At 40.5% G+C, this 23,040-nt stretch overlaps 2 protein-coding genes across 2 annotated transcripts; one reads left to right on the top strand and one right to left on the bottom strand.

Annotated features, from left to right (window-relative positions):
• Nucleotides 1-8,592: 8,592 nt before the first annotated feature.
• Nucleotides 8,593-10,425, top strand: SODALDRAFT_335257 (hypothetical protein). The gene is made up of 3 exons (XM_028612407.1): nucleotides 8,593-8,720; nucleotides 8,799-9,870; nucleotides 9,959-10,425. Exons 2-3 carry the CDS (start codon nucleotides 8,830-8,832, stop codon nucleotides 10,190-10,192), a joined length of 1,275 nt encoding a protein of 424 aa, XP_028464846.1. The 5' UTR covers nucleotides 8,593-8,720; nucleotides 8,799-8,829; the 3' UTR covers nucleotides 10,193-10,425.
• Nucleotides 9,982-11,553, bottom strand: SODALDRAFT_298843 (solute carrier family 25 member 38). The gene is made up of 2 exons (XM_028608853.1): nucleotides 11,359-11,553; nucleotides 9,982-11,296 (listed from the first exon to the last, which is right to left on the bottom strand). The coding sequence occupies exons 1-2, from the start codon at nucleotides 11,390-11,392 to the stop codon at nucleotides 10,347-10,349; spliced, it is 984 nt and encodes a 327-aa protein (XP_028464845.1). The 5' UTR covers nucleotides 11,393-11,553; the 3' UTR covers nucleotides 9,982-10,346.
• Between the last annotated feature and the right edge of the window lie 11,487 nt (nucleotides 11,554-23,040).

Here is a 23,040-nt window from a genome sequence, read left to right as displayed (position 1 = left end):
TTTTTGTTAAATAGGAGTCTTTAGCGTAGAGTACTCTAATCGGATATTAAAGTCCTTCGATAATGCCTAGTTTCTCGTAGGATTATATTAGCTTAATATTACTCTCGCGGGTATATTCGTTACGGTAAGAGCTGCCGCTTAAACTACTATAGAAACTCCCGTATAACGGCGTAGATATCTAACGCCCTTATAAAATTATAAAATCAGAAAGATCGGTATAATCTACCACGTAGTTATAAAATCGGAATAATCGATATACTAACGCATAGTTATAAACTCGGAAAGATCGATATACTAACGCGTAGTTATAAAATCGGGAAGATCGATATACTCTAACGCGTGATTTTCGGGTAGTTCTCGCGAGGCTATAGCTCTCGCCGGCGTAGGCAGGAGCCATATATACCGTTAAGAGGACATCCAACCGTTCTACGGCCGTAGTTATAGAGTAGTTAGTATCGTTAAAAGCACGTAGATATATAACGGTTTAATCGTGGAAATAACTTAGCTTATAGGGTATATCCTTCTACTCATAATAGGTAGTTGGATTAGTAATGCTGTGCTGCCGGCGACTATATAGTTATTGCGTGCCGGCCTCGAAGGGCAGGCGGCCACCCTTACTCCAAAGTAGTCTTACGGTCATCAGTTTTCGGGTCTAAACAAGTACACGTTCGACCTACGGACTCGAGGGGATTTCTTAAGCCTACTCTGGAGTAGACTATTCAGGGAATGTATACTAGTCTTCTTTTAAGGTCGTGACTTGTTTTCGGCACCCGTGTGGTATTCTTGTATTATTATTTAACGTTATAGGTGGCCGTTTTAGCAACTGTTAGATCGTGGAGGTAACCTTATTCCGGTAGCCGTTTAATCTACCACGGAGGCTATCAGATGCCTATAGCCACCTTATCGAGGTATAATAAACCATATTATATTAGACGTGTGGAGTACCTTGCTCCTATATATCCACCCTCATTTCCCCTGCTATTTCCGTATAGTTAGATATCCCTATAAAGTATTATAGACTTTACTTAGATAAATATATATATAATTCCGCGTACCTTATTTATATTCTGATAGTTATAAGCCCGGCGTTCTAATAAACGAAGCTATTCCGATCGCTCCTATAGCTTCTAGGCTATTAAATCAGCCTTAAGTCTATAGCGGGTAGTTTAGTATTATTAATAACGTCCGCCTACTTTAGTTTTATTTAATCGTTTTATCGTTTTTATCGCACGACCGTTTAAAGCATTTAGTATAGTTAATTAACCTTTTCGTTTATCCTATTTCACTGCTTTTTATTAGTATAACGATAGCTTCTATAGTAGTAGTGCCCGTTATAGTCCTTATAACGCTTACCTCCCCGAAAGACTAGAGGCCTTAGCTTAAAGCCGTGATAACTATCGCGTACTCCTACGATATCGCCGACCTCGTTAATCTCGACCTTAAAGAGGCTAAACGGCCTAAGCGCCGTATTCGAACCGATCCACTATAACCTCCTACTATAGTCGAAGAACGTAACGCCACTAATTAGGATATACTATTTAAGATCTGGCAGGTGGAAGAGGATCGGTAAAAGGCTAAAAAGAGGGGGATTTAAGCACTCCACGACTATATCGCGAAGACGGTTAGCCCTGCTTTAAAGGATTAATACGCCGGTAAAAAGGAAGTTAAGGATATCCTATATACCCTTATGACGCACCTTAAGCTAACGAACGCCGCCTGGAAGTTACTAATTAAGAGATGCTACGACTAACACCTCTACAATATTAGGCGTATCCCCTATAAGCGCTAGCTAAAAGACTTTATAAAGCTATACCGCGACGCCGAGATATATAAAGTTCGAGAATATAATACTAAGAAATAATAGATAGACGGGTTCTTTAACCTTATCGGCTACGTAGTACTAGAGTAGTTAGAAGGACGTTTTATATAGCTTATCCGGTTAGAAGAGTAAGACCTACCCTTAATTTAATCTATCGTAGAGGAATATACGATATAGCTTTATCGCCGCTACCCGTACCGACTCGATAAAAAGCCTACCGTGGTATCCTTTTATACGGTAACCTTCCTAGGTAAGAATAAAGAAGGTAAGGATTAGCGGGTATAATGGGGATAGTAAGATAATTAGTAGTCCTCTTTATAGTAAAAGAAAGAGTGGCTTTATAACTACCGTAATAAGAAGAGGAGTAAATATAACTATAAGCCTCTATAGAAGTGCCTAACCGTAAATAAGGCACGTAGGAAGAAGGGATATATACCTTTAAAAGAGATCTTAGAATGCGTCGACCGTATTATTAAGACATAGGACAACGAACGTTAAAAGAGATTCCGGGAGAATATTGAAAAGGACGCTAAAAGCCTGAAAACGGGTGCTAAGAAGAACTCTTAGAAGTTATAGCCGAAAGAATCGTCGACGGAGGTAGGTAATTTTATCGATAACCAGGATAAGGATTCCGACAAGGAATCCTATAGGATATACTCTCTTCTATAACTAAATGGTAATATTAGTAGTAACCTCTTTAACCAGCTATTAATCGATTCCGGCACCTCTAGGTATATTACTAACTAATAACACTTATTATAGGACTTCGAACCTGCTATAGAAGAGTATTATTTTTAAATAGGTAGTAGAGAAACTACGCTAGTTAAGGGCTATAGCAGGATATAATTAGAAGTAGACGACGAATATAGTAATACCTTTATTTTCGTGCTAAATCGCGTTACTTTTATATAAGATTACCTAATAACCTTAATCGTAACGAGAAGATTAAAGGAATAGGGTATCGTTTTTAATTCCGGCCTCGAAGTGCTAAAGGTGGAGGGCTTAGTAGCCCTACCTCTAAATAACGTTAACGATTAATACACTCTTGTTCTAATGGATCGTTAATAGCACCTACTAAGTAGCTTCTTTAATAGCTCTATAACGCCTACTATAAGCGTAGTAGACGCTTACGTATAGTATAAGAGGCTAGGGCACGCCGGCGTTACTGCCCTTAATAGAATTAGCGATGCCCTTATTAGAGGCGTGATTAAAGGACATTAAAAAGGCCCTCTTATAGTGGATTTTAAGGCCTATACCCTTAGTAAGGTAAAGAAGGTTATCTCGAGAAGGTCACCTAACCACTAAACGACGAGGCCGTGGTATGGCGTAGAGGTTAACCTCTTTAGCCTTAATAGGGCCTATAATGGTATAAAGGTCGTGATACTTTTATACGATCCCTATACTCGTTAAGCTATTATAAGGTTCCTACGTGACTATAAATCAGCCTTACCTATACTAGTGAATTTTAAGTTCTTCCTTTAGAGGCAGTACCCCTGTATAATTATAGTAATCCGCCTAGATAGAGAAAGATCCTTTTAGAAAGGCTTCGATAAATAGGCCGATAAGAGAGGGATTTTACTTAAGAGGTTATCGCTATATATGGCTGTATAAAATCCGAAGGCAGAACGCCACGGCGGCGTTATTTTTGCTATCGCGAGGACCCTCGTAACGGCCTTAGGTATCTAATAGGATATATGGCTAGAACTGGTGGCTGCTATAGTATATCTGTATAACCTTATCCCTCGGAAGGACCTCTAGTAGAAGACCCCTTAAGGGCAGATAGAGCATTAGATTAATAAATAAGGCCTAAAGAAAATCCTGACGATACCTATCGTTAGCTACCTAAAAAAGTATAGTTATAGAGTATATCCACTAACCGCGGACTATTAACAAGGTTATAACCGTAATGCTAAGCTCGCGGAGAGAGTATATATCGGCTATTTAATCGGCTATGAGAGCACTAATATATATCGAATTTAGGTGCCGAAATTAAGGAGGATCCTGCGTACGAGAGATATTACCTCTAACGAAAAATAGCTGTATAAAGATTATAACCACGAACCTGAGGTGTTAATTAAGGTTTTCGAGTAGCTTAATCTGTCTATAGATTATTAACTCTATGATCCTCTGGGTATCACTACTAACGTGGTTAATCTTCACCCTTAAACGCTACTGGAGTGGAATACTATAAGGAAGGTAATAGCGGAGGCTGCCACTACGGCGGCTATTATAGCTATCGCCGCTATTACTGCCGTTACTTCTAGGGGGGTGGATAAAGGTGCAGGTTTAATAACCACTATAGAATCTGCAGAAGAATAATAGTAGGAACATTAATAGTATAAGGCACCTAATTAGGAGGCACGTGGAATAGGGTAAATAAGCCCTATAACGTCTTCTACGCCTCCGGCGGCACCTGCTTTAATAACGCCTTCTATAATTACACCTATAATTATACCTTTAACGGTACCTGTTTTCCCTCCTCTAATAACCATAAACGGCCCTTCTATACTACTAACTAGAACTACGGATCTGCCGCCTATTTTTAAACGGCCTGACGAAGCCGAAGATTAATCTAACGATACGGCCGTAACCGGCAATACCGTCGAAATAGGATTATTATCCCCTGACTAATCGGTTCTTAAAGAGGAATTAACCACTACTACTACCACTATTAATCCGGTATCCACGGCTCCTGCTAAGTCTTTATAATCCTCTTCTTCTACTGCTACTACTAACTAACCTTCCTCTTCCACTAGTAGAAGAAGCCGCCCTCCTATTATTCCGACGGCCGCTACCGACCGGCCAACTCGTAGTAGGCGTCTAACCGACTATTATACCCCTCCTTCCTTTTATACCTTCTATAATTAGATCGAGATACCGAAGAAGCCGCTACTACGCCGCGATATACCTAAGGAACCTCTAAACTAGTCTTAAATACTAAAGAGTCCTGATAAATTAGAATGGATTAAGGCCGCCTTATAGGAGGTCGGCACGCTTAGGTTAATAGGTACTTTTAAACGGTAGGAATAGTCCTACTAGCAGGGGCACAGCTCGGGACTACCTAAATTAGTTCTAAGGCTATTAGACATTAAATAGGTTTTCAAGTATAAGGTCGATCCTACTAGTTACGTTAATAAGTTTAAGGCACGCCTATACGTTCGAGGGGATTAATAACTAAATACCCACCTTAATACTTACGCTTCTACCCTCGCTAAAAGGACTTTTAGGTTCTTAATAGGTATTATAGCCTACTTTAATCTCGAGACTCGGTAACTTAACGCCGTTAATGCATTCACTAATACCCTACTTAACGAGGAAATCTATATTAAGGAACCCACTGGTTAGCAGTTACTCTAGTCGGCTACGGGCCTTAAGGCCGATAATTAACTTAAGGACCTTTTAAAGTAACGGCCTCCTATATAACGTAGAGGGATTAAAAGGCTACGTCGAGCGCTATATAGTCTCCGCTACTCCCTAAAGCTATAGCACTAATAGCTCTTTTCCGTACTAGGTAAGTACGGTTTAAAGTAATTAACCGAAAACGATTACGTCTTTAAGAATAAGGTCCTGATTACTTTCTTTTACGTTAACGATATTATCCTAATCTACTGTAAGGAATATTAATCTACTACTAATAATCTAGTATAGTAGATACAGAAGAGCTTCTAAATCAGAGATCTAGGACTACTTAAGTGGTTCCTTAGAATCTGCGTAGGACGCGATCGTTAATAACGTAAGCTATAGTTATCGCTTAATAACTATATCACCGATAAGATAAAGGCGTTATAGGTGGATTATAGAGGTCGTAGAGTTAAAAGCCCTCTTCCTTATCCTAACGTTCTATAGCCTACCGACTAATAAGCCTCCGAAGAATTAATCTATCTATATCTTCGGAAGGTCGATTCTATTAACTACGCCGCCTACTAGACCCGGCCTAACGTCTTTAAAGCTGCTTTAAGGCTTACCGAATTCAGCACTAACCCTTTAAAATAGTATCACGAAGCTGCTGATAAGTGCCTAAAGTATCTTAGCTTAATAAAGACCCTATACCTTTACTTTAGACCACGTAAAGACTACTAAAAGTCTATACTCTTTTATACCTCCGACGCCGCCTTCGCGGACGATCGTGAGACTAGGTATAGCTCGTAAAGGTATATAACCCTCCTATTCGGGGGTCCTATAGACTAGAAGGCTAATAAATAAATAAGCGTTATAACCCTTAGTACTAAAGCCGAGCTTATAGCGCTTTCTGCTACCACTAGGTAGTATATCGCGATAAGGCGTCTAATAAAGGACCTTACCCTTACCTTTAAGAAGGAACCACTAACTATATACTACGATAATTAATAAACTAAGTAACTACTAGAGTCGCCGCGGTCTTAGGTTACCTTAAAATTAAAGTATCTTAATATCCACGCCCTTTAGATCTGATAAACTGTTTAAAAGGGGACCGTCACGATTAATTAAATCGCTACTAACGATATAGTTAGCGATAGCCTTATAAAGGTACTTCCCCCATAGAAATACAGGGCGTTTATATATCTACTTAGTATAGAGGTCCCGCCGAAATAGGATTAAAGTAATTAACAGGGACGACGTTCTTCTATTACGTTTTTAATTAAATGAAATCGGTTAATTAGACGGTTGTTTTAAGTGTTTTTATACCCCTATAGACTGTTATTTAGGTACTGCTTTTAATACTTTTTAACTGCTTTTTGGCTTTAACGCCTTTAACACCGTTAATTGATATCTAGGCCGATTTACCCTAGATTTACGGCTTTAAATTGATCAGAATAGTCAGAATTAATTCTGTAGTTCTGGGGGGGTGTGTTAGATGCCTATAGCCACCTTATCGAGGTGTGATAAACTATATTATATTAGACGTGTGGAGTACCTCGCTTCTATATATCCACCCTTATTTCCCCTGCTGTTTCCGTATAGTTAGATATTCCTATAAAGTATTATAGACTTTACTTAGATGAATACATATATAATTCCGCGTACCTTATTTATGTTCTGATAGAGGCATCTAAGGCATCCTTGTTAGGTGGCCTTTCCGGCAGTGGTTAGATCTGCTATAAGAAGCAGACAAACCGTTAATGTAGTTAAGGGTATACGCAGCCGTTCTGGTAGTCGTTAGATCTGCCACGAGGGTATCCTCGTTCTAGTAGTTATTAGATCTGGCGTGGAGGTGGCGTGGTAGTTAAATTAATTAAGGGTATTGTAGCCGTTCCGGTAGTTATTAGATCTACCGCGGAGGTCCGTTTAGGTGGCCGTTTTGGTGGTAGTTAGATCTGCTAAAGGAAGCAGGCAAACCGTTAAAGTGGTGAAGGGTATACACGGCTATTCCGGTAGTTGTTGGATCTGCCGCGGTAGGCGGTGTCGTGGTTAGAAGAAGGGTAGTATCGTTGAAATCAGGTTAAGGCTCTAAGGCCGGTTTATAAAAAGGGGATTATCTTTAAGGTTGGTAAATTAGTTCTGGACGAACGTTATAGGCTATAGCCGTTATATCGTCACTTCGTTGCCAGAAGGTCTAGTAGCTTTGGATATAATTTATATACTATTAACCTCGGAGATCTTATAGAAAGGTAATCTTAATCGTCAGTTAGCTTTTTGAGCTAGAAAGGATTTGGTAAAAGGTTCGCTGCACCGGCTCGGCTTAGATAGCTCTTAATCGGTAGTTCGATAGGTAAAAGGATAGATTATCGATAGTATATAAGACTCTTAATTATCAGATACAGCGTAACCGTAATAATAATGTAGAAGAATAGTAATAGGGCAAGTTAATCGTTGATTTAATTAAGGCTTGTAAATCTATAGATCTGTGTATATAACTCTTTTTTAAAATCCTGGACCGTTAGGGAACTCCTGCCACCGTAATTTATATAGTGAAAATTCTACAGGTGTCCACCCCGATTACTAAGGGTATAATCCTTCGGTTAAATCCGTGCCCGTTATATAACCGTTAATCTTACGACCTGTCCGACAAAGTACTATATAACCCCTCAAAAACCGTATAAAGTGGTACTTTGTGAACTACCCTTTTAGGAAGTTCAAAAAGATTCGAGGTACGTACCTGCACTAATAGCACCTATAAGAAGATAAATTTTAATACTATTATAAGATATCTTTAGATTAATCTAGACTATCTATAACTATTTTATATAGGAAAGGATTTAGTTATTAGATATATATATACGCTATATAGGAGGTGGTTTATAGAGCTATTAGCTATTTTACTATTTAATAAGTTAAGGAGCTACAAAGTGGTTTCAGAGAGTACTAAGAACCCCTGCTTTAGTACATCTAAACCTCTACATTTTGCATAGAAAGTTCGTACCTCTTAGGTATCTAGTTGTACTTATTGTCGTGATACTATTGGTCTATCCGGGCCCCGCAAGTACATATTGTACGTTTCTTCAGGGGTTAGATGGTATGTCCTGAAATGATCGAGGCGCTGCATAAGTAAGCACTTATGCTTGACCTCCAATCCGAGGCCGTTATAACAGGGGTTGCGCGGATACTTCCGTGCAGCCCTATACCTCTCGCCTGATATTATCAGTAACATTTCCAGCCTAATTACTATTCATAGCACAGACCGATCCGTCGATGCCAACAGGTGAGGAGATGCGGGGACATGATAAAGGGCGAGACCGCCACTTCCGCGACACATTACGCCGTTCCCTCTCTCGATCTTCGACGCTTCAATGTGTCTTTCCCGAAGCAGTCGCCCGTTTTTCATCCAACAGAAGAGCACCGCAGGATTAGGGTTCTTCGCCCTTTCGCTGTTTCTTTTCTCGTTCACATTTATTGCCCATATACTTGTGTCACTCACTACACGACCAAGTGGAGTGTAGCATCTCAACTTCCTGTTTCTCTACCCGCGAACATACTGCGCAAAGTAGGACAACAACCCGCTTGCCTCACCCTGCCTGCGCCTTCGTGACTCCGCTAACCAAAAGAAAAAAATTGTGGTCAGTCCAAGGGTAAACAAGTCTGCCCCCGGCAAGATGGGTGGTAGCTATTATTCCGATTATTCCGACGATGATGACTACGACGTCCGTATCCGGACTTCGGGGCGCCAGGCTTCTACGCCTTACACCTATGTGGAAGCTCCTCGTCGACCTGTTAGCTACGTTGCCACAGACCGCCGGCCTGACGCTTACCTAGTTCCCGAGAGGACTGTTGTGAGAGCCCGTTCTAGGTCACGTGAGCGTTTTCGTCGCCCCGACCCACCGACATCTCCTCCAGCCCCAGCAGCCCATCCCGTTATTATCAATAACAATCGCTTCTATCACGAGCCGTCTGACGAAGAAGATGATTACCGCCAACTGCAAGTAGCGCGTCCCCGTCAGCGCTCCCACTCCCGAGCCGGTCCAGCTACGGACCTGATCAGTCGTCAGGAGTTTGAGGCAGAACAGATGAGGCGAGAACTCGAGGAGATAAAGCTGAATAAGTCGCGAGATGAGGACGAGCGTCGCGCACTGAAACAGTGCCAGGATGAAGGAGAGCTACGCCGTATCAAGCAGGAACTGGACAAAATCCGTGCCCAAGAAGAGCGTGAAAAAGAAGAGCGTCGGGCACAGAAACAGTCCCAGGAGGAAGCAGAGCTACGACATGCGAAGCAGATACTGGAACAACGTCGCGCTCAAGAAGAGCGTGAAAAGGAAGAAGCCCGCATTAAGGAAGAACTAGAACTGAAGCGCTTGAAAGAGGAAGAGCGTCAGAAGGAGTTGAAGAAACAACGCGAAAAGGAGGCCCAAGCCGCGATTGAGCGGTACAAGCAACAGGAACGGGAGCGCGTCGCTCGGGAAGAGAAGGAGAAGGAAGAGCGGGAAAAAGAATACCAACGGCGCCTGCAGGAGGACCTGATCCAGTCGGGCCTTGACGAAAAACATATTGCAGCGATTTTGAAGAAGGAAAAGATTCCCGAGAAGCCCGCTCCGACGCCGCCTGCGGAGGCGACACGCCCCACGTATACTCGCATGGCCCGAAAGCATCTCTCTATCGAAACCTTGAGGACGTTTCATATTGAATATGAGCTTGACATCGTGAGCCTTCGCTGCCCGCCTACCCTCGTCCCGACCCGCTACAGCGAAATAGCTGTCCTGGCTAACCGTACACTTGTCGCCGTCACAGGATCCCGAATATGTACTAATTAAGCGATGGGTGCCTGACTGGGAGCAGGACACATTATGGAAGCATACGCGAGGTGTGCGTGAAAAGAGATCCAGCAGGCTCCTACTTGAGGTGGGTGATAAGAGGAGTGGGCGAGAAGACCCCAAGTTTGAATGGGTACGGAAGAAGAGCGACCGCAAGCGAAGCAAGTCGCCCGCCCTCCTCATGTACCTTGCGGGTGCTCGGCCGGCTTGAGTTGCATCGTGTATTCGCGCAGGTATCTTACACTTTTCTTTGGTTCTTCCAGGGTGCAGGGGTTGGGTTCTTGTTGAGACATGTCCTTGCTCTTCTTAAATGAATTCTTAAACGGAAAGGACCTTATAATACTCTGCATGTGGTGCAGGTAGCGCTAGGGATTTGCCGCCGTGCCCGTTCTGATATCCAATGCACCTTCTGCTCTTCGCATCAATTCCTCGTACAATGTCCATGCCAGCGCGGAGCTGAGGGCTTTCCGGCTCATGCGGAGCACTAGTCCATCAAAAAGCGATCGAACGCCTTCTTGCGAAACCATCTTATAGCATGCTTGATACATGTTGAGATAAGACGACGGCTCTAGTTGAATCCTGGTCTTGATTGCGTCGAAGGGATTGGAGATTACCGAACAGGCACCACCTGCTAGAATGCCCGACGTGAAGTTAATTACTCCGGCCTGTGTCGTGCTGAGTGACGTGTGGGGACCATCTTGCGGACAGGTTGATCCTTTGATGGCCATGATGCTAAGATGCTTTTTCAAAAACTCATATATTAAAACATATGCGCCAGCGTATGGAGCATCACGGACAGCGGTTGCACCGAACCCCGAAAAAAAGCCTCGGACGCCACTCGTGGCGTAGATATCTCGTGATGCATGTAACATCGAGCAGTACGAATACAGACTTGACTCGTACCGCACCTTGATTACTGTTAGGGGCATGAGGGCGAAGCCAGCACATGTCCTGGCAACTGCACCTGCAAGTAGGTTGGCCGAAGGGGAGAGCTTGGGCAAGGAGCTCGAGCATGCGGCCGAGATCCTAGTGTTTGGGCTACCAGATCCGGCCCAGTGGGAAGTTTGTGATATATGTTGACGTATCGTGTTTAAGGACGTGAAATATAGAGCAGAACCGAAACCTGTCCTGAGAGCCGAAGGCACGGTGCCTCGCCAAAAGGCCCATATCCTTCCAGGTGATGATGCAACTTGTTTGAAGTGGAACGCCAAGTTTCGGTGATTCGCCTGCTGGACTCTGGTCTTCAGCAGGTCCAGGGGTTGAAGAAGAATGGCAGATGTGAGACCAGATCCAAGGCCAGCCATGAAGTGTCGAGCTGGTGCGACATACAATTAGCCAATAAAAATAAAAAGGGTGTTGTGGGGAGTCTGGGCTCACTTGACATTGACTTGTTGGGGCCGCTCTGAGCCATTCGGGGTGTCTACTAGCGGGACCTGGGCAGAAAGATTATCACGGGATTGGAATTCGAAAGACACGAGACAAAGGCGACCGGAAGGTTATGTCAGATACAGCGTACTGGAACCGTATAAAAATAGGGTGAGGTTATTCTGACTAGGCCAATCGTGTATTCCGACTGGGGTCCAAGTGCCGGCAGCTAACAGAACTACTAATAACCGTTAACCACGTAATTAATTAAGGGAGTGTATATGTCAGATGCCCACAGCTACCTTATCGAGGTGTGATAAACCATATTATGTCAGACGTGTGGAGTACCTCGGTCCTATGTATCCACCCTTATTTCCCCTGCTTTTTCCGTATAGTTAGATATCCCTATAAAGTATTATAAACTTTACTTAAATGAATACACATATAATTCTATGTACCTTATTGATGTTCTGATAGTTATAAGCCCGGCGTTCTAATAAACGAAGCTATTTCGATTAATCCTATAGCTTCTAGGCTATTAAAATCAGTCTTAAGTCTATAGCGGGTAGTTTAGTATTATTAGTAACGTCCGCCTGCTTTAGTTTTATGTAATTATTTTATTATTTTTATCGTACTACCGTTTAAAGGGTTTAGTATAGTTAATTAACCTTTTCGTTTATCCTATTCTACTGCTTTTTATTAGTATAACGATAGCTTCCACGGTAGTAGTGCTTATTATAGGCCTTATAACGCTTACTGCTCCGAAAGACTAAAGGCCTTAGATTAAAGCCGTGATAACTATTATACACTCCTATAATATCGCCGACCTTATTAATCCCGACCTTAAAAAAGCTAAACGGCCTAAGCGCCGTATTTAAATAGATCTACTAACGCCTTTAGCCTCTATTAAAGGAAAAGGTAATTGGGATATATAGTTTAAGATCTAGTAGGTAGAAGAGAATCGGTATAAACCTAAAAAGAGGGGGATCTAAGCACTCCACGACTATATCGCGAAGATAGTTAGCCCTGCTTTAAAGGATTAGTACGCCGGCTATAAGGAAGTAAGGGATATAATAAAGGCCCTAAAGACGCACCTTAAGCCGAAAAACGCCGCCCAGAAGTCACTAATTAAGAGATACTAGGACGAATACCTCTAAAACGTTAGGCGTATACCCTATAAGCGCTGGCTAGAAGACTTTATTAAGCTATACCGCGACGCCGAGATATATAAAGTTAGAGAATTTAATACTAAAGAATAATAGATAGACGGCTTCTTTAACGCTATCGGCAGCGTAGTACTAGAATAGTTAGAGGGGCGTTTTACAGAGCTTATCCGGTTAGAAGAGAAGGACCTACCCTTAATTCAATCTATCGTGGAGGAGTATACGATATAGCTTCGACGCCGTTACCCGCACCAACTCGATAAAAAGCCCACTATATTATCCTTTTATATAGTAACCTTCCTAGGTAAGGATAAAGAAGGTAAGAAGTAACAGGTATAATCGGGATAATAGGGTAACTAATAGTCTAATAAATAGAAGAAGGAGTGGTTATACAATTACCGTATTAAGAAGAGGAGTAAATATAATTATAAGCCTCTATAGAAGTGCCTAAACGTTAACGAGGCGCGTAGGAAGAAGGGATAGACACCTTTAAAAGAGATCTTAGAACGCTGCGACCGGATTATTAAGACTTAGGATAACGAACGTTAAAAGAGATTCCGGGAGAATATTAAAAAGGACGCTCAAAGCCTTAAAACGGGTACTAAAAACGACTCTTAGAAGTTATAGCCGAAAGAATCGTTAAAGGAGGCATCTAACTTTATAGATAACCAGGATAAGGATTCCGACAAGGAATCCTATAGGATATATTCCCTTCTACAGCTTAATAGTAACGTTAGTAGTAACCTAAAGCTTTAATTAACTACTAATCGACTCTAGTACCTCGAGATAGATCACTAACTAACGGTACTTACTATAGGATTTTAAACCTGCTATCGAAGAGCGTTACTTTTAAATGGGTGGTGGAGAGACTAAGCTAGTTAAGGGTTATAGCAGGATATAATTAGAAGTGGATAACGAATATAGTAATCCTTTCGTTTTAGTGCTAAATCGCGTTGCTTTTATATAAGACTACCTAATAACCTTAATCGCGACTACAAGATTAAAGAAATAGGGTATCGTTTTTAATTCCGGACTCGAAGTGCTAAAGGTAGAGGGCTTAGTAGCCCTATCTCTAAATAACGTTAACGATTAATACGCTCTTATTCTAACGGATCGTTAATAGTACCTACTAAGCAGCTTCTTTAGCTCTATACGGCCTACTATAAGCGTGGCTAACGCTTATTTATAGTATAAGAGGCTAGGGTATACCGGCGCTATTACCCTTAATAAAATAGGAGATACCCTTATTAGAGGTGTTATTAAAGGAAAAGGTCCTCTTATAGTAGATTATAAGGCCTATACCCTTAGTAAGGTAAAGAAGGTTATCTTAAGAAGGTCACCTAACCACTAAACGACGAGGCCGTGGTATAGGGTGGAAGTTAACCTCTTTAGCCTTAATAAGGCCTATAATAGTATAAAGGTCGTGATGCTTTTATACGATCCCTGTACTCGTTAAGCTATTATACGGTTCCTGCATGACTATAAATTAGCCTTACCTATATTAGTGAATTTTAAGTTCTTCCTTTAAAGGCAGTACCACTATATAATTATAGTGATCCGACTAGATAAAGAAAGATCCCTTTAGAAAGGCTTCGATAAATAGGCCGATAAAAGAGGGATTTTACTTAAGAGGTTATCGCTATATATAGCCGTGCAGAATCCGAAGGCAGAACGCTATAGCGGCGTTATTTTTACTATCGCGAGAACCCTCGTAATAGCCTTAGGCATCTAATAGGATATATAGCCAGAGCTAGTGGCTGCTATAGTATGTCTATATAACCTTATCCCTCGGAAGGACCTCTAGTGGAAAACCCCTTAAGGGCAGATAAAGAATTAGATTAATAAATAAGGCCTAAAGAAGATTCTAATAAAGCCTATCATTAGCCACCTAAAGAGGTATAGTTATAGAGCCTATCTATTAACCGCGGATTATTAATAAGGTCGTAACCGTAATGCTAAGCTCGCGGAGAGAGTATATATCGGCTATTTAATCGGCTATAAGAGCACTAATATATATCGGACTTAGGTGCTGAAATTAAGGAGGTTCCTGCGAATAAGAGACGTTACCTTTAACGAAAAACTGCTATATAAAGATTATAACCACGAACCTAAGGTATTAATTAAGGTTTTCGAGCAGCTTAATCTGCCTATAGATTATTAACTCTATAATTCTCTAGGTATTACTACTAATATAGTTAATCTTTACCCTTAAACGCTACTAGAGTGGAATACTATAAGGGAGGTAATAACGGAGGCTACCACTATAGCGGCCACTATAGCTATCGCCGCTATTACTGCCGTTATTTCTAGGGGGGTAGATAAAGGTATAGGCTTAATAACTACTATAGAATCTGTAGAAGAATAATAATAGCAGGAGGCACCTAATTAAGAGGCACGTGGAACAGGGTAAATAAGCCCTATAACGCCTTCCACGCCTCCGGCGGTACCTGCTTTAACGTCTTCTATAATTACACCTATAATTATGCCTCTAATAGTACCTGTTTTCCCTCCCGTAATAACTATAAACGGCCCTCCTACACCACTAAGTAAAACTACGGATCTACCGCCTATTTTTAAACGGTACAACGATACCGAAGATTAATCTAACGATACGGCCGTAACCGGCGATACCGCCGTCGAGATCGGATTATTATCCCCTAACTAATCGGTTCTTAAAGAGGAATTAACCACTACTACCACCGCCGTTAATCCGGTATCCACGGCTCCTACTAAGTCTTTATAACCCTCTTCTTCCACTACTACTACTAACTAACCTTCCTCTTTTACTAGTAGAAGAAGCCGCCCTCCTATTATTCCGACGGCCGCTACCGACTGGCCTGCCCGTAGTAGGCGTCCAACCGACCGTTATACCCCTCCTTCCTTTTATACCTTCTATAATTAGATCGAGATACCGAAGAAGCCGCTACTACGCCGCGATATACCTAAGGAACCTCTAAACTAGTCTTAAATGCTAAAGAGTCCTTATAAATTAGAATGGATTAAGGCCGCCTTATAGAAGGTCGGCACGCTTAGGTTAATAGGCACTTTTAAACGGTAGGAATAATCCTACTAGCAGGGGTAAGGCTCAGGACTATCTAAATAAGTTCTAACGCTACTAGACCTTAAATAGATTTTTAAGTATAAGGTCGATCCTATAGGCTACGTTAATAAGTTTAAGGCACGCCTTTACGTTTAAGGGGATTAATAACTAAATAACCACCTTAACGCCTACGACTCTACCCTCGCTAGAAGGACCTTTAGGTCTTTAATAGGTATTATAGCCTATTTCGATCTCGAGACTCGGTAACTTAACGCCGTTAACGTATTTACTAATACCCTGCTTAACGAAGAGATCTATATTAAGGACCCTCCTGGTTAGTAGTTGATCTAGTCGGTTATAGGCCTTAAAGCCTATAATTAGCTCGAGGACGTTTTAAAGTAATCTATATATATTCCTAAATAACGTAGAGGGATTTAAAGGCTACGGCGAGCGTTATATAGCCTCCGCTATTCTCTAGAGATATAGCACAAATAGCTCTCTTCCGTTTTAGATATATACGACCTAAAGTAATTAACTAAAGACGATTACGTCTTTAAAAGCAAAGAACTAATCGCGTTCTTCTACGTGGACGATATTATTTTAATTTATAGGAAGGAATATTAATCTACTACTAATAACCTTATATAACGGATATAGCAGTACTTCTAGATTAGAGATCTAGGCCTAGTTAAGTGGTTCCTAGGGATTAGGGTTATTCGATATCGCTAATAACTTAGGCTTTAGCTTTCCCTTAAGAACTATATCACCGATAAGATAAAGGCATTATAAGTGGATTATAGAGGTTATAAGGTTAAAAGCCCTTTTCCTTATCCTAACGTTTTAGAATTATCTGCTACTAACTAATAAGCCTCCGAAGAATTAATCTATCTATATCTTCGGAAGGTCGGTTCTATTAACTACGCCGCCTATTAGACCCGGCCTAACGTCTCTAAAGCCGTTTCGGGGCTTACCGAATTCAGCACTAACCCTTTAAAATAGTATCACGAAGCTACCGATAGGTGCCTAAAGTATCTCGGCTCGATAAAGACCCTATGCCTCTACTTCGGACCACGTAAAGACTACTAAAAGCCTATACTCTTCTATATCTCTGACGCCGCCTTCGCGGATAATCGTAAGACTAGGTATAGCTCGTAAGGTTACACGACCCTGCTCTTCGGGGGTCCTATAGACTAGAAGGCAAATAAATAAATAAGCGTCGTGACCTCTAGTACTAAAGCCGAGGTTATAGCACTTTCTGCTACTACTAGGCAGTATATCGCGATAAGGCGTTCAATAAAGGACCTAACATTAACCTTTAAGGAGGAACCACTAATAGTATACTAGGATAATTAATAAACTAAGCAGCTATTAGAATCCCCTATAATACGCCGGAAGACTATACGCACGGATAGTCCTTACGCGCCGGGCACTATACGAACGTATAAAGCCCGTCGGCTAGTATCTAAATAAACGTTTAGGGACCGGACTAGAATCCCTAAACACGCGTATAGCCCCGAATATCAGGAATAGACCGGTTATATAAAGAAATAGATAGTCCGGGGCTTACCGAGGATATATTACCGGTAGGCCCGCCTTTAGATTAGTAGAGGATATCTTTATTATACCCTATCTTCTATATCTAAAGGTCGCTATTCCGAACCCTAAAAGCCCTAGGTCTAATAGTACTGGCTAGCTAGAGATATACCTAGATAGGATATATTAAAAAGTAGTAACTAAGCTTTTAAGCGAGGTTCGTATACCGCCGCTCGACGCGAGCTATATATTCTATAACTATATAGATATATAGTATACCGACGGAACTAGATAACCGTCGGCACGCCGAGTAAAGACGCCTCTCCTTTACTAGACTAAGGCGTGGAGTATATAAGAACCACGGCCTGCTATTCATATATAGGCTCGGCGATTATACTAACTCTACTAAACGAAAAACTTACCGTGAAACCTAAAGCTCTGTTATTATAACCGATATAAACCTCCTTAACGACTATCCTTATCCGCGAAGCGCTAAAAGCGCGAAAAATCTTATTAAGTTCTTAGATAATTTTCCGGACCCTATCGCTAATCTCCTCACGCCCGAAGATATAGCTCTACTTAATATAGCTAAGAGGGCCGTGTACGCCTTAGAGATAGCCGGCGCGAGCGGCCTAACCTTAAGAGGAAGAATCTCGCGATCAGAGTCCGTGTCCGACGTATCCTACCTAAAGAAATAGATCCGAAGACCGGATAACTTTATAGCGCGCCCCGGCGAGGAGATAATCTGGATAATAGAATATAAGCATCTAGCCAAACGTCTATATAACTCCGGCGCCGTGTTTGTGTCGGAGGAGTTTATATATAATAAGTAGCGGTTAGTAACCTTTTTCTAGCGCGGTCAGGGTATTATCCTACCGGTGCTAGTCGCGGCGTAGGTTAGAAAGTTCGTTATAGATAACGTTATACCTAATAAGACCTGGAACGTCGTCGGTTTACCGTTCTTACTCGCTATCTAGCATATAGAAGACTATACCTAAATCACTAGACTTAACCCTAACGGTATTATGGATACTAATAAACGCACGACTATAGCCGACCGCTTTACCACGTATCCGACATGCGCGTAGGACCTAATAATCTATATAAGCGTCCTGGCCTAGTACTACGACTAGCCGGGCAGTAAGGGTCTACTCTTATCGTACGATATCGACCGTGATAAGATCGATAAACGTGCTATAGAACTAGGTAGTAGCGCCGTTAAGAGTATCCTCGGCTATAACGAGGAAAACTAGGGTTTCCTAGATAGCGATAAGGAGTTACCGTAGGTAGAGAAAATCTAAGAAATAAGCATTTAGGGGTTAGACACGTAACGTTCTTCTGGTTCTCGTGTTTTATATTTAGTATTCGGTATACAGGTATATAAAAAGAAAGGGCGTATAGTTTATATTAATTAGTACGATTATATAGTTTTAGGCCCACGATAGAAAGGGTATAGTAGTAGGAAAAGATAGCGTATAGGTACGCCGTCGTAAAAAAGGAACCTGGGAGGTACTTTTAGTTAGTGTTTTTCGTTTTTATATATTCTATCCCCTCTCCACCTAATTTCCCCCGTCGATTAGTAGACGCGCGAGGCGCGTCCGGATCCCATAGCTACAAGCGTAGTATAGAGGAGAAGTTAGTAGATAGCGTAGTAGGCGCGTAATATATTCTATCCCCTATTTCCTTTTATTATAAACACCGTCCGTTTATAACCGGTTATAAGTAACGATTACTCTATCCGGTATATCTATTACTCCGACTATAACCGCGTTAGTATACTATATCGCCTAATAGCTCCTTAGAACGCCCGCAGGACACAGGGCTTTTTTCGCCCGGGGTATATAATACGCCGGAAGACTATACGCACGGATAGTCCTTACGCGCCGGGCATTATACGAACGTATAGAGCCTATCGGCTAGTACCTAAACGAGCGTTTAGGGACCGGACTAAGATCCCTAAACGCGCGTATAGCCCCGAATATCAGGAATAGACCGGTAGTATAGAGAAATAGATAGTCCGGGGCTCGCCGAGGATATATTCCCGGCAGGCCCGCCTTTAGATTAGTAGAGGATATCTTTATTATACCCTATTTTCTATACCTAAAGGTCGCCATTCCGAACCCTAGAAGCCCTAGGTCCGGTAGTACTGGCTGGCTAGAGATATACCTGGACAGGGCATATCACCCTAGGCCGTAGATTACCTCGAAATCAAAGTATCTCGATATCTACGCCCTTTAGATCCGGTAAACCGTCTAAAAGGGGACCGTCTCGATTAATTAGATCCCTACTAACGATATAGTTAGCGATAGCCTTATACAGGTACTCCGACTATAAAAATACAGGGAGTTTATATATCTGCTTAGTATAGAGGTCCTGACTAAATTAGATTAAAGTAATTACTAGGGACGAGGTCCTTTTATTACGTTTTAATTAAAGGAAAACGATCGATTAGACCGTTGTTTTTAAGTGTTTTTATACTCCTACAGACTGTTATTTAGGTACTGTTTTTAACACTTTTTGACTGCTTTTTTGGCTTTAACGCCTATAACGCCGTTGATTGATATCTAGGCCCGATTTACCCTGGATTTTAAGTATTAATTTAATAAGCAGAATAGTTAGGATTAATCCTACTGTTCTGGGAGGGTGTATTCGATACCTACAGCCACCTTATCGAGGTGTGATAAACTATATTATGTTAGACGTGTGGAGTACCTCGGTTCTATATATCTACCCTTATTTCCCCTGCTTTTTCCGTATTGTTAGATATCCCCATAAAGTATCACAAACTTCACTTAGATAAATACACACACAATTCCGCGTACCTTATTTGTGTTCTAACAGTATAAATAGCAGGCATATTTCGATATTCAGCAGGTAAAATATACAAATACAGAGGCAGGTTTATTTATATATAAACTATCTATATTTACCGGGGTCCTGGCTATAGAGGTATAAGCAGTGGTATTTTATATAGATTTCTTTCTTGATTACTAATAACAGCTAATTAACTACTAACACTAATACTAGCAATAACTATTATTAGTAGAGACGTTCTTAATACAGGCGTTAATATAATAGGCTTAATTAAGAAAGGAATAATATAGGCTATTATTACGAATTAAGAAGTATATAAATTTATTATTATTAGTATTAATCTTACTCCGCTATCCTAACTAATCTATAGGAGTCTAATTTAGACTATATAGTCTTTTTTAGGTAGCTATAAAGGGGAAACCCAGGGTTTTAGAGAAAACCTTTATACTTATCTTTAAGTAGAGTAATACTCCTATAAGGCCAATATAGCCCCGGTTTATCTTTTCTATATATCTGGATTATATCTTTAGGCTAATAGCTAATAATAGGAAGGGTAATAGGCTATAGTTCGGGTTAGCTTAGGCCGATCGCTAGCAAGGGAGCGGGGGCTATATAGATACTACGGCGTCTCCGCTATACTACGGCCGCGGTACTCTATACTTAGTCTCCCTGCGTCCCCGGGAAGTATTCCTATTATTCTTTCCGTTCAATTAATAAAGAGAATAGGTAAGGTAGGCATTCCTACCTTTCTTAAGGGGGTAGGTGCTTATTATATCTAGCGGTAGATAGGTAGGGTAAGGCTCTGCCTATAACTATAAAATAAGGGTTAGGATATCCCGACTATACTAACCGGATAATCCGACTATAGTATAGGTATTAATACCTGCTATAACTAATAACTAAGCCAGTAGCGCTAAATTAATCCTACGCCTATAACGCCTATAATATCTAATGAATCCTTTTTATCTTATTATCTCTTACGATTAATTAATCCTTTTTACCTCTTTACCCTTTTTACCCTCTTATCCTTATAAATAATCCTTACATTCGATATTTACTATACGGCTTAAACGCCGCGCCGTAGCTGTAATAGCTCTCTTACCCCCTTAGCCGTTCACCCTCGGCTACGAAGAGCTTAAGGATCTAATTACCCACGTTAACGACTTCGCCCGCGATAATAGATACGTAATTATAACCCGGCGCTCTTCGAATAAGTGTAAAGATAGGATCTACCACCGCGTTAATCTTTATTACGATTATAGCGGTAGCTAGCGCGAGTCTATCATAACTAAAATACGCCCGAATACTAGCTTAAGGAAGACTAGTTACCCGTTTACTATAAAGGTTAATTACGAAGATAGATATTAGTTTACTACTATTATAAACGCCGACTATAACTATAAAGTAAGCCTGGATATCTTAACCTATCCAATCTATTATAAAAGAATATAGAGCGATAAGTAAAAGTAAGAGATCCGCTAGTACTTTATAGTAAGTTCATTCTCTGCCCGCGATATTATAGCCTCAATAAGAGAGAAGTACCCTAAATAGATATATAAAGTTTTTCGCTCTAATTCTTACCGCACTAACTTTCTTTTTAGCTCTAATCTACCTAGGATATAAAGAATAAGATTCCTAGGGTACACAAAGAGTCCTTTACTAGTTATACTCCTATACAGGCTATAATTAAGTAATTCGAGGACTGCGGGATTAAGCACTATTATCGGTAGCTTAATAGAAAGGTTATAGTAATCCTTTAGTTCCTATTATAGTATAAGAAGATACAAAAGCTTAATCCCAAGGCTATAATCTATAATAGAACCTATAAAACTAATCGCTTTAGTATACTATTGGTTAATATCTATAGGATTACTAATATCTAAAATACCTTAAATATCGTGTTCGGCCTTATTAGTAAAGAGAATTATAATACCTACGACTAGTTTCTTTAGTATCGTAATAAGCACTATACCTTTCTTAGTATCTTAAAGCCGCTTAGTATAGTCTTTAACTTCGAGAAGTTATTTAAAAAGGTGGTAGGCGATGTATTTCTGGATATATACAAATAGATCTATATCTAGTATATTAATATAAATATATAAGGTAAGGTAAAGACCCTCTAGAAGTGGCCTAACGATATAAAACCGAGTCGCGATTAAGATATCCTCCACGATTATAAGGCACCTTTTTTCGGGGAGCTCTTAACTTATAAACCTATTAATATTACCCTTCCTAACAGAGTAGATATAACGCACGATCTACGCGGTTTTATAATAGTCTAGGAGGTAATTATATACGTAAAAGTAAAAGAGTATTATAAAAAGGCTTTGCTTTTATTACTTCAGCTTTTCTTAGACTAAAAAGTTATTATATAATACCTGCTCTTTACCTAGATACCCTAGCGGTACTAGTTTATTCCTTATTAGATATTATTATATTATAATTTCGGGATACGCCTTATATTATAAGCTAAGTTAAGTTATAAATAAATTAAGGGCTATCTTTTAAATTTAACTACTAATCTTAAGTTCCTAGCAGAATATATTAACTAGATAGTAAAGAATAAATAAGCTAAATACCTTAAGGATAAAGCGGACTAAGTCTTATAGTAGATATAGGATTATCGTACAAGAAATTAGATAGGTAACACCCGTATACGTTATAGCAGGTATACCTTAGAACTATTCGTGGTATAGTATTAACGCGCTCTTAGTATTAAGATATAAGTAATAATAGTAATAATAACTCTAACGCCTACTTATACAAAGCACTTTAAGACTTAGTTTAGTATACCTTACGCCTATAGTATCTTAGAGAGGGAGTAAGAATAACCGCCGTATACCTTTAACTACCTCGACTTCTATCTTTATTAGCACCTTAGTTATAATCTTATATAAGAGGATAGGCTATATGGTATTCTAGAGCCTTTTATTATCTTAGTTAGCCGTGGCCGACCTCGCCTTATAGCCGAAGATATCCTAATTACCCTAATACTATAAAGTAGTAACCTACGCTGTGGTAACGCTATATCGCGCGCTCGCGATTTATCTAAGTAGGAGCGAGAGGAAGAGCAGGTATATTAACGGTAGGCAGAGGTTATTTATTGGTTTAAAGAGTAATGATAATAATAATAATAATAATAAT

This window comes from Sodiomyces alkalinus, assembly GCF_003711515.1.
Source record: "Sodiomyces alkalinus F11 unplaced genomic scaffold SODALscaffold_8, whole genome shotgun sequence".
In the NCBI taxonomy this organism is placed as follows: domain Eukaryota; kingdom Fungi; phylum Ascomycota; class Sordariomycetes; order Glomerellales; family Plectosphaerellaceae; genus Sodiomyces; species Sodiomyces alkalinus.
Note: the sequence above shows the minus strand (reverse complement) of the source record. Positions and strands in the feature narration are given on the sequence as shown.

Bases quoted from the DNA above. Each gene is read 5' to 3' on its own strand.
- SODALDRAFT_335257 (XM_028612407.1), top strand. From the start codon at position 8,830: ATGGGTGGTAGCTATTATTCCGATTATTCCGACGATGATGACTACGAC. The intron at 9,871-9,958 runs GTGAGCCTTCGC...TCGCCGTCACAG, and splicing joins TTGAATATGAGCTTGACATC to GATCCCGAATATGTACTAAT.
- SODALDRAFT_298843 (XM_028608853.1), bottom strand. From the start codon at position 11,392: ATGGCTCAGAGCGGCCCCAACAAGTCAATGTCAA. The intron at 11,297-11,358 runs GTGAGCCCAGAC...ATGTCGCACCAG, and splicing joins CCCCAACAAGTCAATGTCAA to CTCGACACTTCATGGCTGGC.